We start from the raw sequence: 14,672 nt of genomic DNA, 5'->3' as shown, positions 1-14,672 counted from the left end.
ACAAAAAGTACTGGTTCAATTCCCAACTCCAAAAGGAAAATTAAGGGAATCAGTTTTTTTAGTTTTTTGGGGAAAAACAAGCAAATAAGGAAGATGATGAATTAAACTATTAAGTTGCAATGCTTCACATCACATGCAAGTGTTTCAATGAGTTAACCTGCAAGTTGCTGTTTTTATAAAGACCTGCAAAGCTGAGGATCGCACTGTTAGGTGAATGTCATACACTGAAACTAATCATTATAACAAATCTTCAGTTTATTTGAAGCAATTCCATTTCAAAAACTTTTAAGTTACAGCAGTCACAGAAAAAACGGGATAGAAACAATAGAAGAATGACCGGGAGTACTGTATTTACTGTATTTTTAACACTGTCATGGCTTTATTCAAAACACAGTTGCACAAAAGTATTAACTTCAAAGTTTTTAAGGAGAGATTCTTGAGGAACTTAACACACTACCTACATACTGCCATACAAAGAGCATTAAAGTAGGACCAAAAACGTCTACAAAATATAAAACCCACCCTTACCTGTTTGCATGAAAATACCACCCACAAAACTACAGAAGTCTTAAAAGTTATCCGGAGACTCTAGGTGTTGTTTTCAAAGAACTCTTAATTTTGATTGCACAATATGATGATTTATAAGAAAGTCAATATATAGATTTCATTTTAAAAATAAGTATTTTATAATCTGGCATAGTACGCAATGAGAATTCTTAGGGACTAAAACAGGGCATTTCAACTCGGGAAATTAGGAGGAAAATGTGAAAGTCTTTTGGAAGAGCCCAATCCCTCCACTAAACTTACCCCAAGTGTTTTATTTCAGTCAGTTGTGCAACTTTTTTAGTTTCTCCACAAATAACTTCACTTTTACTTTAAAACATAAAGCATACATTTTAAACTAATAAAGCAGCAGAAAAACTATACTCAGTAATTTAAATGTGTCCCAGTATTGAAGCGAAATTTCAATTAGTATGATGACACTTTTTAACAAACAAAACTTTAGATAATTGAAATTTAAAAAAAGCAATTGCCTTGAACACGGAGCCTCAGTGACAAGAAGGGAAATGCACTCGTCTACTCAGTGAACTTTATTTAGTAGCCATGTAAGGAAACAAACACTCACACTTATCCCAGATTTTTTGTATTTTTAATGGACATCCACTTGAAAGCAAGTCAACTTTAGTATCAATTTAGTTTAAAAGATTTTCCAGCTGCCTAGTGTATTTCAATTAAATGCCATATCCACATCCACAATGCTTTAAAACTATAGGAAAAATAATTAAAGGTTCTACTCAGTATTATCAATACTTTGTAGAATGGTATGCAAATCATTTGAGAAGCCAAGTTAAAAGTTTCACTTGAACACATCATAATGATCAACAGGCAACTTTCTGACTTCTTAGAGCACTAATGTGCTCCCCAAAGCCGCCTCTGCTGCTTTTCTCTCTTCATCCCCTAATACAGTCTCACATGTGATCAGTCAGGAAACGCAGTCTGAGGTGTTGTCAACCAAGAAAGACCTAAGCACAGCTTGTTGCATAAAATCATAGCAATAATAATATCTGTGCCTCTGAAGACAGTCCATTTCTTTTCCTTTCCTTGTTTAAAACTCAGGTCTGAAAAGGGAGGTAAGGTTTAAAACTAGAAGTTTTCCTGGGTATCTCCACAAGTTTCCTACTTTATTTTGGGATAAAGGAGGGAGCAACACATTGAAAGAAGGTGATCATAAAGGAACTGTTGAGAGGAAAAGAATGCTCACAGCTAGAAGCAAAACACTAGCCAAGCGCTGGCATGTTGTGATCTGCAGCCTGAGGAGAGGGCTCGCCTGCAGGACTATAGGTTTAGTATGAGCGACTCTTCCTTCAAAGATAAAATCTTATCAGTCCCAACAAACCCACGGACTACATTATTGAACAGAACCTCCACACAACCCATGAACTAGACTGCTGAGTAGAACCTTTACTATTCTGCTCCTCCTTTCCAAGTTACTCTTGTGACAGAGAAAGCACGCAAATGTCCTTAGCCCAAAAACAAGCCATTTCCTTCAACTGAAGATCTCTGGATCACCTCTAAAAAAATAACCAGCTTATTCAAGCAACGACTGTTATTTCATATTACAACTGACTGTAATCTTAGTTAATTTATAAATAACTTTAAAACCTTATGAATGAAATGCACCAAACTACACCTGTGTAAAAGCGATCATGTTTTAATTATGAGCTAAAAATGACTAATACAGTGAGCCTGAATTAGAGAAATTAAGATTCTAAATAAACTGCTAGGGAATTTCACAATAGGGGCCAATGAAAATTATTCTCTACATACAATATGATCATTAACATACTAGTAACTCTTATTTGGAATGATAAGGCAAAAATAGTAAAACCAAACTTCTCCTATAAAAAGTTACACAATCTCTTCTGAAGGGACAGCTATTGTACACAGAGAAACAGAGGAAGAACTGATCACTCCATTGCACACCCAGGAACATTAGGGCCTCCGTCTCAGAATGATCTAGTCATCTTCTTCCTCTCCATCGTCTTCAGCATCTCGTTTCCTCTTCTCCCCTCGAAGACACTCTTCTTCTGAAAGAGGAGTGAAAGAAAAAGTGTAAAACACCTAATTTGAACAAATATATTTGTTAAAAGTTTTGAATCTTAGTGAAAAGTTAATGGCAGAAGAAAATTATAGGTAGATTTTCCTGAGTTTCTTTCCATTTTGGTGTATAGAACACTTTAGAGTTAAATCCATAAATAATGACAGCTTGTTATGCACCCTTGTGGCCAAATCATGAAGTACAGATCAAGAAACTAAGGGCCTGACATCAACGGAATAGTCAGCAAATTTTTAAAACTTATTTTGAAAGACCAAGTAGAGTACTAGAGATGGCGCTGGCGCTGTGGCTCAGTAGGTTAAACCTCCACCTTCGGCACCGGCATCCCATATGGGCGCCAGGTTCTAAGCCTGACTGCTCCTCTTCCAATCCAGCTCTCTGCTATGGCCTGGGAAAGCACTAGAAGATGGCCCAACTCCTTGGGCCCCTGCACCCGCATGGGAAATCCAGAAGAAGCTCCTGGCTCCTGGCTTCAGATCAGCTCAGCTTCAGCTGTTGTGGCCATTTGGGGAATGAACCAACGGATGGAATACCTTTCCCTCTGTCTTTCCCTATCACTGTAACTCTACCACTCAAATAAATAAATAAAATATTAAAAAAAAAAAAAGAGTACCTAGAGTGAATATAAAAAGGGCATTATCTATTATCTATGGGGCCCAGCACTGTGCTGTTGGGGGTAAAGCCATAGCCTGCAGTGCCGGCATCCCATACGGGCGCCGGTTCCAGTCCCTGCTGCTCTACTTCCAATCAGCTCTCTGCCATAGCCTGGGAAAACAGAAGATGGCCCAAATCCTTGGGCTCCTGTACCCACATGGGAGACCTAAAAGAATATTCTGGCTCCTGCCTTTGTGTTAGCACAGCTCCGGCCGTTGTGGCCATCTGGGGAATGAACACTTTCTGCCTCTCCTTCTCTCTATGTAACTCTTTCAAATAAATAAATAAATCTCTTAAAATAAATAAATAAATAATAAATAGTATAATAAATAGTAAAGAAATAATAAATTGTCAGTCTCATTTTCAAAATAAATGTTATTTGAAAGACAGAATTACAGAGAAAGGTAGAACCAGAGAGAGAGAGGTCTTATTCCGCGGTTCACTTCCCAAATGACCACAACGGCCAAAGCTGCACTGATCCGAAGCCAGGAGCCAGGAGCTTCTTCAGGGTCTCCCACGTGGGTGCAGGGGCTCAAGCATTTGGGCCATCTTCTACTGCTTTCCCAGGCCATAGCAGAGAGCTGGATCGGAAGAGGAGCAACCGGGACTCAAATCAGCGCCCACATATGACTCCAGGCTGCAGGCTGGTGCTTTATCCTGCTGCACCACAGCACTGGCCTCAGAGATAATTATTCTTTAAGAATAATTTTATGGCGCTGGTGCCATGGCGCAGCAGGTTAATCCTCCGCCTGTGGCGCAGGCATCCCATATGGGCACCGAGTTCTAGTCCCAGTTGCTTCTCCTCCAGTCCAGCTCTCTGCTGTGGCCCGGGAAGGCAGTGGAGGATGGCCCAAGTGCTTGGGCGCCAGCACTGGCATGGGAGACCAGGAAGAAGCACCTGGCTCCTGGCTTCAGATCAGCATAGCTCCATCCGTTGCAGCCATTTGGGGAGTGAACCAAAGGAAGGAAGACCTTTCTCTCTGTCTCTCTCTCACTGTCTGTAACTCTACCTGTCAAATAAATAAATAAAATCTTTAAAAAAAATTTCATACTTTCAAGGCACTCTTTAATAAACACAGCAAAATCAAGGAGATCACAAATAATTTACATTATAGATTTACTTTTTAAAGTCTGCAAACAATAGGTGGGTACATCTTTAATTTCAAAATTTGTTTATGGCTAATGTAACTCACCTTCATCTTCCTCTTCTTCCCCTTCTTCGACATAGTCATCATCATCTTCTTCATCCTTGAAATTCAAATATCCAGTATGAGAATAAACCATGATAAAGAATTTTTATCATTTGTTTTAACACATTCCAACAGCAGCAAAGAAACTATGGTTATTCTGTGTTCTGACAACTTCTGCCAATCTCTAGTCTCTTTATGAAAATAAGTTATGTTTTAGACAAGCACTATTCAAAAGAACCTTCTGCAACAATGGACGTGTTCTTTGTGGTATGCATACAGTAACCACCAGTCACATGCCTACTGAGCATCTGAAATGGAACCAGTGCAAATGAGGAACTGAATTTTTAGTTTTATTTAATTTCAATTAATTTGGTTTATTTATATATATATATATATATATATTTTTTTTTTTTTTTTTTTTTTGGACAGGCAGAATGAGACCGTGAGAGAGAGAGAGAGAGAGAGTCAGAGAGAAAGGTCTTCTTTCCATTTGTTCACTCCCCAAATGGCCGCTACGGCCAGCGCTGCGCCGATCCGAAGCCAGGAGCTAGGTGCTTCCTCCTGGTCTCCCATGCGGGTGGGTGCAGGGCCCAAGCACTTGGACCATCCTCCACTGCACTCCCAGGCCACAGCAGAGAGCTGGACTGGAAGAGGGGCAACTGGGACAGAATCCAGCGCCCCAACTGTGACTAAAACCCGGGTGCCAGCGCCGCAATGGAGGATTAGCCTAGTGAGCTGCAGCGCCAGCCCTAATTTCAATTAATTTCAATAGCTGTATATATCTACTAGCTACCATAATGGAGAGAACAACTTTTGAGTAATTTAAAAACAGGGTTCTTCTATTTTAGGTAGTAATGATCTGAATTCTAGCCCCAATATTGTTAGCTTTCTGGACCTCAATTTTCTGAACAGTAAAGTACAGGTCAAGCATCCTTAATCCAAAAATCCAAAATCTGAAACTTTCTGAATGCCAACATGATGTGACAAGTGGAGAATTCCACACCTAACCTCACACACAGGGTGCATTCAAAATGCAGACACACTGAAAATACTGCACTCGGGGCTGGCACTGTGGCACAGCAGGTTAACGCCCTGGCCTGAAGCGCCAGCATCCCATATGCCAGTTCTAGTCCCAGCTGCTCCACTTCCCATCCAGTTCTCTGCTATGGCCTGGGAAAGCAGTAGAAGATGGTCCAAGTCCTTGGGCCCCTGCACCCACATGGGAGACCTGGAAGAAGCTCCTGGCTCCTGGCATCAGATTGGCGCAGTTCCAGCCATTGCGGCCAACTGGGGAGTGAACCATCAGATGGAAGACCTCTCTCTCTCTCTCTCTGCCTCTCCTCTCTCTGTGTAACTCTTTCAAATAAATAAATAAATCTTTTTTAAAAAAATACTGCATTCAATTACCTTCAGGATATATGTACAAAGTGGACATGAACCACAAGAGAATTTCTTGCTTAGATTTGGATCCCATTCCCAAGATCTCCTTACATATATACAAATATTCTGAAATCCAAAATTTGAAACACTTCTGGTCCAAGCATTTGGGATACTCAACTGTATTCATCTAAAAAGATCTGTAAGTTCCTTTTATATCTAGAAATCTATACAACAAAATAGTACATGTCAATAAAAATCATAGTAAAACCTGACCTACAACTCTTATGGAGTGAGGTGTTCTAGATAGCTAGGATTGACTTGAAGCATCTTAACCATTTTTTGTTAAATATTTATTTATTTATTTACTTACTTACTTATTTGAAAGGCAGAGCTACAGAGAGGCAGAGGCACAGAGAGGCAGAGGCACAGAGAGAGAGAGAGAGAGAGAGAGAGAGAGAGGTCTTCCATCTGCTAGTTCACTCCCCAGATTGCTGTAACAGCTGGAGCTGCGCTGATCTGAAGCCAGGAGCCAGGAGTTTCTTCCAGGTTTCCCAGGCGGGTGCAGGGGTCCAAGCACTTGGGCCATCTTCTACTGCTTTCCCAAGTCATAACAGAGAGCAAGATCAGAAATGGAGCAGCTGTGACTCAAACCAGCGTCCATATCGGATGCTGGCGCCACAGGTAGCCTACTATGCCAGTGCCGGCCCCTCTAACAATTTTTTACTCTAGCCAATTTGAATATAAATCTAAAGTGTACTGCATGTTACTAACATAACTTTCTCTTGAATAATCATGTTCACCTCTTTTCCTACTGTTATCACGTTCAACAAGAACATTATGCTGATACCCTCAGAACCTCTTAATATATGTAGGATGCTTTTCTCCCTTTTAAAATGACCCTGGAGGGGCCGGTGTTGTGGTATAGCAGATAAAACCACTGCCTGCAGCACTGGCATCACATATGGGAGACAGTTCAAATCTCAGCTGCTGCACTTTGGATCCAGCTCCCTGCTAATGTTCCTGGGAAAGCAGTAGAAGATGATCCAAGTCCTTGGGCCCCTGCACCCATGTGGAAAACCTGGAAGAAGCTCCTGGAACCTAGCTTCAGCCTGTCCCAGCTCTGGCTGTCATGGCCATTAGGAAGGGAACCACCAGATGGAAGATCTCTCTCTGTCTCTTTCTCGCTCTGTAAACTCTGCCTTTCAAATAAATAAATAAATAAATAAATCTTAAAAAAAAAAAAACCTTGGACTTCACTTTGAATAACTAATTTGTATGCCTTCTCTTTTATAGTTAGTTTTATTTCAATTTCAATCTAAAACAGAATCAGAAAATAGATGAACAAGCTTATCAAGAGAATGGAACATAAAAGAGAAAACGGGTTTAGCTTGAACACTCTCCTACAAATGTCTCTTGTTACTTACATTTTGTCAGCCCCAGCCCTTTTACATGTACTACCTTGTTCTTGGCCATGTCCCAGACAGCTCAGTCGCAAATAGATGAATCGCTAGTAACCATCTGAATAAAATTAAAGCAACCTACAGTTTCCCCTCAATGCCACAAACGTTTACTTGTCTTCAAAAATACCCTAACCAACTGATAAATATCAAGAACCGCTGAGGAGCTAGGGAAAACCTGGACAATCCCCTTGCACAGTTTCTACGTCCCATTTGTGTCCAGAAACAACAAACAGAACAAAATCTTCCAGCACTGAGCCAGACGCCTGTGAGAATCTAAACTGCATGATTCTTAACGTCAGAAACCATTCTTACAGTCAGCTGAAACACTATGAAGCTTTGCCACACAGGGACACCAGTAAGCCACAAGGAGCAGGAGGAACAGAGAGAGCAGCAAAGAGGTTTAAAAGGAGCACAGTAAAAAAAATCAAAGAACCTGCGGCCTTAAAATGAAAAAAAAGAAAAGAAAAAAGAAAAGAAAAGAAAAGAAAAGAAAAGAAAAGAAAAGAAAAGAAAAGAAAAGAAAAGAAAAGAAAAGAAAAGAAAAGAAAAGAAAAGGAAGGAAGAGAAGAGGGTGGAGGACAGAGGAGCAGGAAAGGGGAGGGGTGGGGGACAGAGCAGCAGGAAAGGGGAGGGGACAGGGAAGGAGGAAAAGACACTGCAAACACCTCAAATTTGCAAAGAATAACAAAAGAGGGTATTTAAATATTTACAATTTTAAAAAGTTTTTATCTTTTTTTAATCTATTCCTTGATAATTTAGAGAACTCCAAATCTAAAAAGTTAATTATGTCTCTGGATTTTGTTTTAAATAAATGTGATAACAGTTACGCAATCATGTTTTTAAGATGACTTTTGTGAAAAAGACAATAATCTGTCAAACATTGCTCTCAATAAAAACCAGAGATTTGCCCAGTGTAGACCATGGTCTCCTCCTTATTAGTGGGAAATAAAATGTTTCCTTGTTTGTGCTGTGAGTAGGACAAGGGCACAATAATTCCCAATACTCCCACCGCCCCCACCTCCATTTTTAATTAGATATACCACACATAAAGTCCTTTATAAATACAAATTCCTTGCCTCTGAAGAACAGCTGAAATATGAAGAAAGTAAAGACTCAAATAAAAAACAGCTAATATACGTTTCCTATTTTCTTCTATTTCTTAATCTCAATAGTCTATGACGCTTCTGGCATTCAGGGTATAAAAACAAGACTTCATTTTAAGCATCCAAATTATCATGAATGAAAATTTTTGCTCTCTGTTACTCCTACAGTGACTTAGTGTTGTGTATATTATCTTAGAGATTTTTACTTCATAATTGACCATATCATTTTTTGTTAATATCTCCCAATATTTAATGATATTAGCATTTTCCAAGTAGTTGAAGGTCATTCTAAAATTCTTAATACAGGGGCCAGCCAGCACAGTGCCACAGTAAGTTAAGCCCTCTTAGGACACCCTTATTCTACATCTAAGTGCCTGGGATCCGGTCCCACCTCTGGTTCCAATCCAGCTCCCTGCCAATGGGCTGGGAGGCAGCAAGTGATGGCTCACCAAGTTAGGTCCATGCCACCCATCTGGGAGACTCAGAGTTCCTGGCTCCAGCTCTGTCCAGCTGTTGCAGCCGTATGAGGAATGAACCACTGCTTAGAAGACCTCTCTCTCTGTTTCTCTCTGTATCACTCTACTCTACCTTTCAAATAAATAAAAATGAGTAAACCTTTTAAAATTACTTAATATACTTAGACTTAAGAATGATATACTAGCAAAGCAAAAAACAAAAACAAAAACAAACAAACAAAAAAAACAGCCAAACGCAAAAGAACACAGCCAGTTATTTTACCAAATAAATGAAAACTTGGGGGAAAACAAGTTCTATGCTAGTATAAAGTGAACAGGCTTTCTCTATGAACACTTAAAATATTTAAAGTTCTGTTCTTCATTAACATCTAGTTCTTAACTTACTAAGGCCTCCAAACAAGTGTAAGTTCTAATCTTTCCACACTAGTTTTATATTTAAAATGATATTAGAGGGGCTGGAGTGGTGGTGTAGCAGGTAAAGCCATAGCCTACAACGCCAGCATCCAATTTGGGTGCTGGTTCAAGTCCCAGCTGTTCCAATTCTGAACTAGCTCCCTGCTAATGGCCTGGGGAAAAAAGTGGAAGATGGCCAAAGTGTCTGGGTCACTGCCACCCATGTGGGAGACCTGGAAGAAGCTCCTGGCTGCTGTCTTCGAACTGGCACAGCACTAGTCATTGTGGCCTTCTGGGGAGTGCACCAGCAGATGGAAGATATCTCTCAGTGTCTCTCCCTCTCTCTTTCTGTAACTCTGACTTTCAAAATAAATCATAAAGGGGTTGGTGCTGTGGCATAATTGGTGCTGTGGGCTAAGCCTCTGCCTGTGCGCCAGCATCCCATGTGGGTACCAGTTCATGTCCTGGCTGTTCCTCTTCTGATCCAGCTCTCTGCTATGGCCTGGGAAAACAGTAGAAGATGGCCCAGGTACTCGGGCCCCTGCACCGTCATGGGAGACCCAAAAAAAGCTCCTGGCTCCTGGCTTCAGATTGGCCCACCTCCAGCCTTTGCGGCCATTTGGTGAGAGAACCAGAGGAGGGAAAATCTTTCTCTCTGTCTCTCCCTCTCTCTGTCTATAATATAACTCTACCTCTCAAATAAATAAATAAATAATTTTTTTTAAGAAATCATTGGGGCTAGCGCTGTGGCGTAGCTGGCAGAGGCGCCGCCTGAAGTGCCAACATCCCATATGGGCACCGGTTCGAGACCCGGCTGCTCCACTTTCGATCCAGCTCTCTCCTATGGCCTGGGAGAGCAGAAGATGGCCCAGTCCTTGGGGCCCTCCACTCACATGTGAAGACCTGGAGGAAGCTCCTGGCTCCTGGCTTCGGATCGATGCAGCTCTGGCCATTGCGGCCAACTGGGGAGTGAACCAGCGGATAGAAGACCCCTCTCTCTCTCTCTCTCTGTCTCTCCTTTTCTCTCTGTGTAACTCTGACTTTCAAATAAATAAATAAATCTTTATAAAAAATCATAAATACATCTTTAAAACGAATGGAATCAGAAAAAAAATCATTGATTAGTGATTTCTAACCAATTTAAATCTAACCAATTTAAAAGTCATTAGGAGAACAAATAATACTAACAAATTTCTAGTCTAAATAAGAGATGCTTTTAAATATTAAAAAAACTTAGTTATGAATTAGGAAAATGAACTTCAACTTAACATAAGGAGAAAATAACTTCTCTAAACCCTCTAATGACCTTTGTCCCACATGCCAATACTGATGCTGAAATGCAGATGAAGTGCCCCTCCCCCCAGGCTCAGCACAAGTAGAAAGTGGACAAAAAAATGTCTGACAAGCCTCTTACAAAGTGTCTGTAGGCAACAGGAGCCTAATTAAGGTTTACAGATAACAAAGGAAGGAACAATCCTTTAGAAAAATTATAGGAAGCTTCGATGATGAAGACTCCAGATTTAAATTTGTAAAGATCAGCATTCATAAGGCATGTTTTGAGTGGGTATGACATAGTATACCACATAGATAAAATTCCATGAAGCTGTACATAAAATTATTGCACAGCCTCAGCAAATATGAAAATAATGTCCACAGAGAGCATGGGTAGAATCATTCAGATCAAAGTGCACAATGTATACACAAACGTGAAGGCAAGCATAGCTTGATGTGATGACTTAATTTGGTGTTGAGGTGGTAAGACCAGTGAAGGAAGCAGGAGCCAATGAGAAAGAGCCCGGTATGTCGTGGGGGCCACAGGGAAAAAGAAATGGCTGCAAGAAGCCAGTGTTAAAACCACATCTGTACAGGGCTACCCAGGCACCACTGGGGTCAGTCAGAAGCAGTGACACCGCACTCAAAGACCAACAGCGTGAGCAGAGATAATTACGGGGAAGAAACTTCGGTTTTCTACAACGTGCCAGGGACTAGGTATTTTTATCTTGTTAAATCCTTACAACAATCATATGAAGCTGGTATAATTTCAGTTTCACAAATGCAGAAACTGAGGCACAGGGACATTATACAATGTTTACATCATACCATGCTACTGAGGACAGAATGGATTTGAAAGACATTGGGAGGTAAAACCAGTAGGTGTTGGTGATTATCTGGCTGTAGAAAGGTGTGGAGGACAAAGGGGACAAAGACAGGCAGGAACAACTCTCAGATTTCTGCACAACTCACTCTATGGCACTTAGCTCTACGCCTAATTAACTTTCAATGGACATAAGAAGTATGTATTCACCTGAATTTCATCTTTCATTAAGTATGAGAGGCCCACTTCTTCTCCCTCTCCCACTTCTGAGCCTGCTTCATCCTCATCCTCATCCTCATCCTCCTCTTCTTCTTCCTCCTCTTCCTCAAATCCTTCAGGTGGACCGGCTTCATCTTCTTCTTCATCATCATCTTCATCACCATCTTTGAAACCATTTTTAAAGATAAACAAATGGCCAGGTGAATGTTCCTTTGTTATAATGCTGATCTTACTTACCCAACTACTTCAAATATTAAGCCTATGGTGGAACGCTCTCTCAGGCTAATTTTCTCTTTCTTATTTATTTATTTATTTTTAAAAGATTTAAAAGCAAGGTTTAAGTCAGGGACCTCCAGCCAGAGTGACATGGAAGGGGCTCTAAGAGAGGCAAAGACCCTAAAGGGGCTGGTGGTAGTGAAGTTTTTAAGAACAATTGTGGCCGGGGGGGGGGGTGGTGAGGGGGGGGAAGACACCTGCCAATCAGATTGACAAATTTTGTCTTTTTAATGTCTGTTTTACAACACCGATATTTACTATTTGAGAACTACGGTTTTCTAAACACTGATATATACCCAATATATAGATTTTCATCAAAACATTACATAAAGTTTGTTTTACTTTGTGGACACTTCAAAACTGCATCACCATCTATCATGTTAGAACACTGTTTATCCACCAATTTTCTGGCCGGCGCCATGGCTCAATAGGCTAATCCGTGGCGCCGGCACACCGGGTTCTAGTCCCAGTCAGGGTGCTGGACTCTGTCCCGGTTGCCCCTCTTCCAGGCCAGCCCTCTGCTGTGGCCCAGGACTCCTGGCTTTAGCCTGCTACAGTCTTGGCAGTTGTAGGCCACTGGGGAGTGAACCAGCAGATCAAAGATCTCTCTCCCTGCCTTTCAAATAAAATGAAAATAAACACATTTTAAAAATCCCATTCTTGGGCCGGCGCCATGGCTCAATAGGCTAATCCTCCGCCTTGCGGCGCCGGCACACCGGGTTCTAGTCCCAGTCGGGGTGCCAGATTCTGTCCCAATTGCCCCTCTTCCAGGCCAGCTCTCTGCTGTGGCCCGGGAGTGCAGTGGAGGATGGCCCAAGTCCTTGGGCCCTGCACCCACATGGAAGACCAGGAGAAGCACCTGGCTCCTGGCTTCAGATCAGCGTGGTGCGCCAGCCACAGCAACCATTGGAGGGTGAACCAACGGCAAAAAGGAAGACCTTTCTCTCTGTCTCTCTCTCACTGTCCATTCTGCCTGTCAAAAAATAAAAAAAATTTCAAAAAAAAAAACACTGTTTATCCACCAATTTTCTTTTCATACTGAAAACCTTTCACCCAAGAGTAACGACCAGTGCTTCAACACTGCCAACAGCCACTGAGTCATCAAACCTGGCAGTTGTCCCTTTATCTAAAATGTATCTTCACTACCTAATCCTAGAATACGTCTCAGTACCCAGAAAGAATTCCCATACCTATTAGTGTCACTGCCCATTTTCCTCTCCCCTCAGGCCTTAGCGCCCACTAATTCACCTTCTGTTGCCAGGAGCTTGCCAATTCCAGACTTTCCATATCAATCAAACCAAGCACTTCAGCCCCGGTGGCCATTGGAAAGCCGCAGTCCTGGCTCAGAGCTACCCCTTGGCCGTGGGCCTCAACAAAGGCCACAAGGCGACCAAGAACGTGAGCAAGCCGAGGCACAGCCGACGCCGACGCCTCACCAAGCAACCCAAGTTCGTGTGGAGGTGTGCATTGCGCCGTGGAGCTGCTCAAGGTTTCCAAGGGCAAATGGGCCCTCAAGGTCATCAAGAAAAGGATGGGGACACACACCTCAGGCAAGAGGAAGCACGAGCAGCTGCAGTGTCCTGGCCACCATGAGGAAAGCTGCTGGAAGAAGCACCGAGCCCCTCCCTGTGTAATAAACCTCTCCAGGCCTTCTCTAGCCACCCCCGCCCCCCGAAAAAAAAATTACATCCAGCAACATGCTGCCTTTGTGTCTGGCTTCTCACTCAGCAGAATGTTTTCAAGATTCTGCCCCTGTTGCATCCACCAGGGTTCCCTCCGCCTTCACGGCATTGTATTGATTTATCAAATTTTTTAATCCATTTGTTAGTTGACGGCCACCTGAACTGTTTCTACTTTTTGGCTCTAATGAAACGCTTCTTTTTCTAAGAAGTACTATTTAGAAAGCTGCCATTTTTACCAAGTGGCAGTGACACAACTGTATATACATATAAAATCTCATGGAGCTTCAAATTATAATAATCATTAAATTCCCTGAGACTATTGGAAATCCGAAAAGAAAAAGAAATAAAGGCTGGAGTTGTGGGGTTTAAGACTTTGGTCTCACTAGTATCTTGGGTTTACCTTTCACACCTTAGTCTCCAGGCAGGCCCCGTCTAAACCACAGGGCTGCGTGGAGGTGGTAATTATGACAGGCTCGCGAGTATGAAGGAAGATTACCCTCGTCATCCTCTTCTTCAGAGTCTGGGGCTTCGTTATCCTCCTGATCAAACCCATCCAAGTATGTGATTTGCTGCAGCAGTTCAAAAATGCTTCCTCTGTAATCTTCCAGGTTTGTGATCTCACAGTTAAACAAGTCAAGACTTTTCAAATTTTTAAGATTTTGCTGGAAAAGTAAAATCAAAACTTACATTCAAGATTTAAAATGCCATGCTAGTCCTTCTAAATTCACAGTTCAGAAGCATATATTTGAAATGGAGAAAATGGTTTTTGGATTTTTAGAATTTTATAATGAAGGGTTATGATATACAGCACAGCCAACTCTCTGAATCAGTCCCTGGCATGGAAACATCCCGAGATGTTCACTGTTGTCTCTCCAGCACCTTGGTGTCTTACTTATAGCAGACAACCCACTTAAGTCACAACAGCAATCTTCAGAGTTTCACTTCATCTTATTTTCCTTCCCTCGTGCCAGGAAACAAACGGCCAAACAATAGAATAATCAAAAAAGCAATCAAGAAGAAAAAGAAGTTAAAAATTACTTGAAATTTTAAAATTAGACACTTAACTCTTTGAGTTCATGGTGAAACAAATTTCTCACTGATTTAAAAATTCAGGTAGGAGTGTGCAT

General features: G+C 41.6%; 1 protein-coding gene across 1 annotated transcript; it reads right to left on the bottom strand.

Annotated features, from left to right (window-relative positions):
- Positions 1–237: 237 nt before the first annotated feature.
- Positions 238–11,671, bottom strand: LOC100345001 (acidic leucine-rich nuclear phosphoprotein 32 family member B; the record flags this gene model as incomplete). The annotated part of the gene is given in 3 exon segments (XM_070077753.1): positions 238–2,588; positions 4,465–4,519; positions 11,579–11,671. Coding segments are annotated over 3 exon segments (219 nt in total), but the record flags the coding sequence as incomplete, so codon positions are not given.
- Between the last annotated feature and the right edge of the window lie 3,001 nt (positions 11,672–14,672).

This window comes from Oryctolagus cuniculus, chromosome 7, assembly GCF_964237555.1.
Source record: "Oryctolagus cuniculus chromosome 7, mOryCun1.1, whole genome shotgun sequence".
In the NCBI taxonomy this organism is placed as follows: domain Eukaryota; kingdom Metazoa; phylum Chordata; class Mammalia; order Lagomorpha; family Leporidae; genus Oryctolagus; species Oryctolagus cuniculus.
This window is presented reverse-complemented; position numbering and strand designations above follow the sequence as displayed.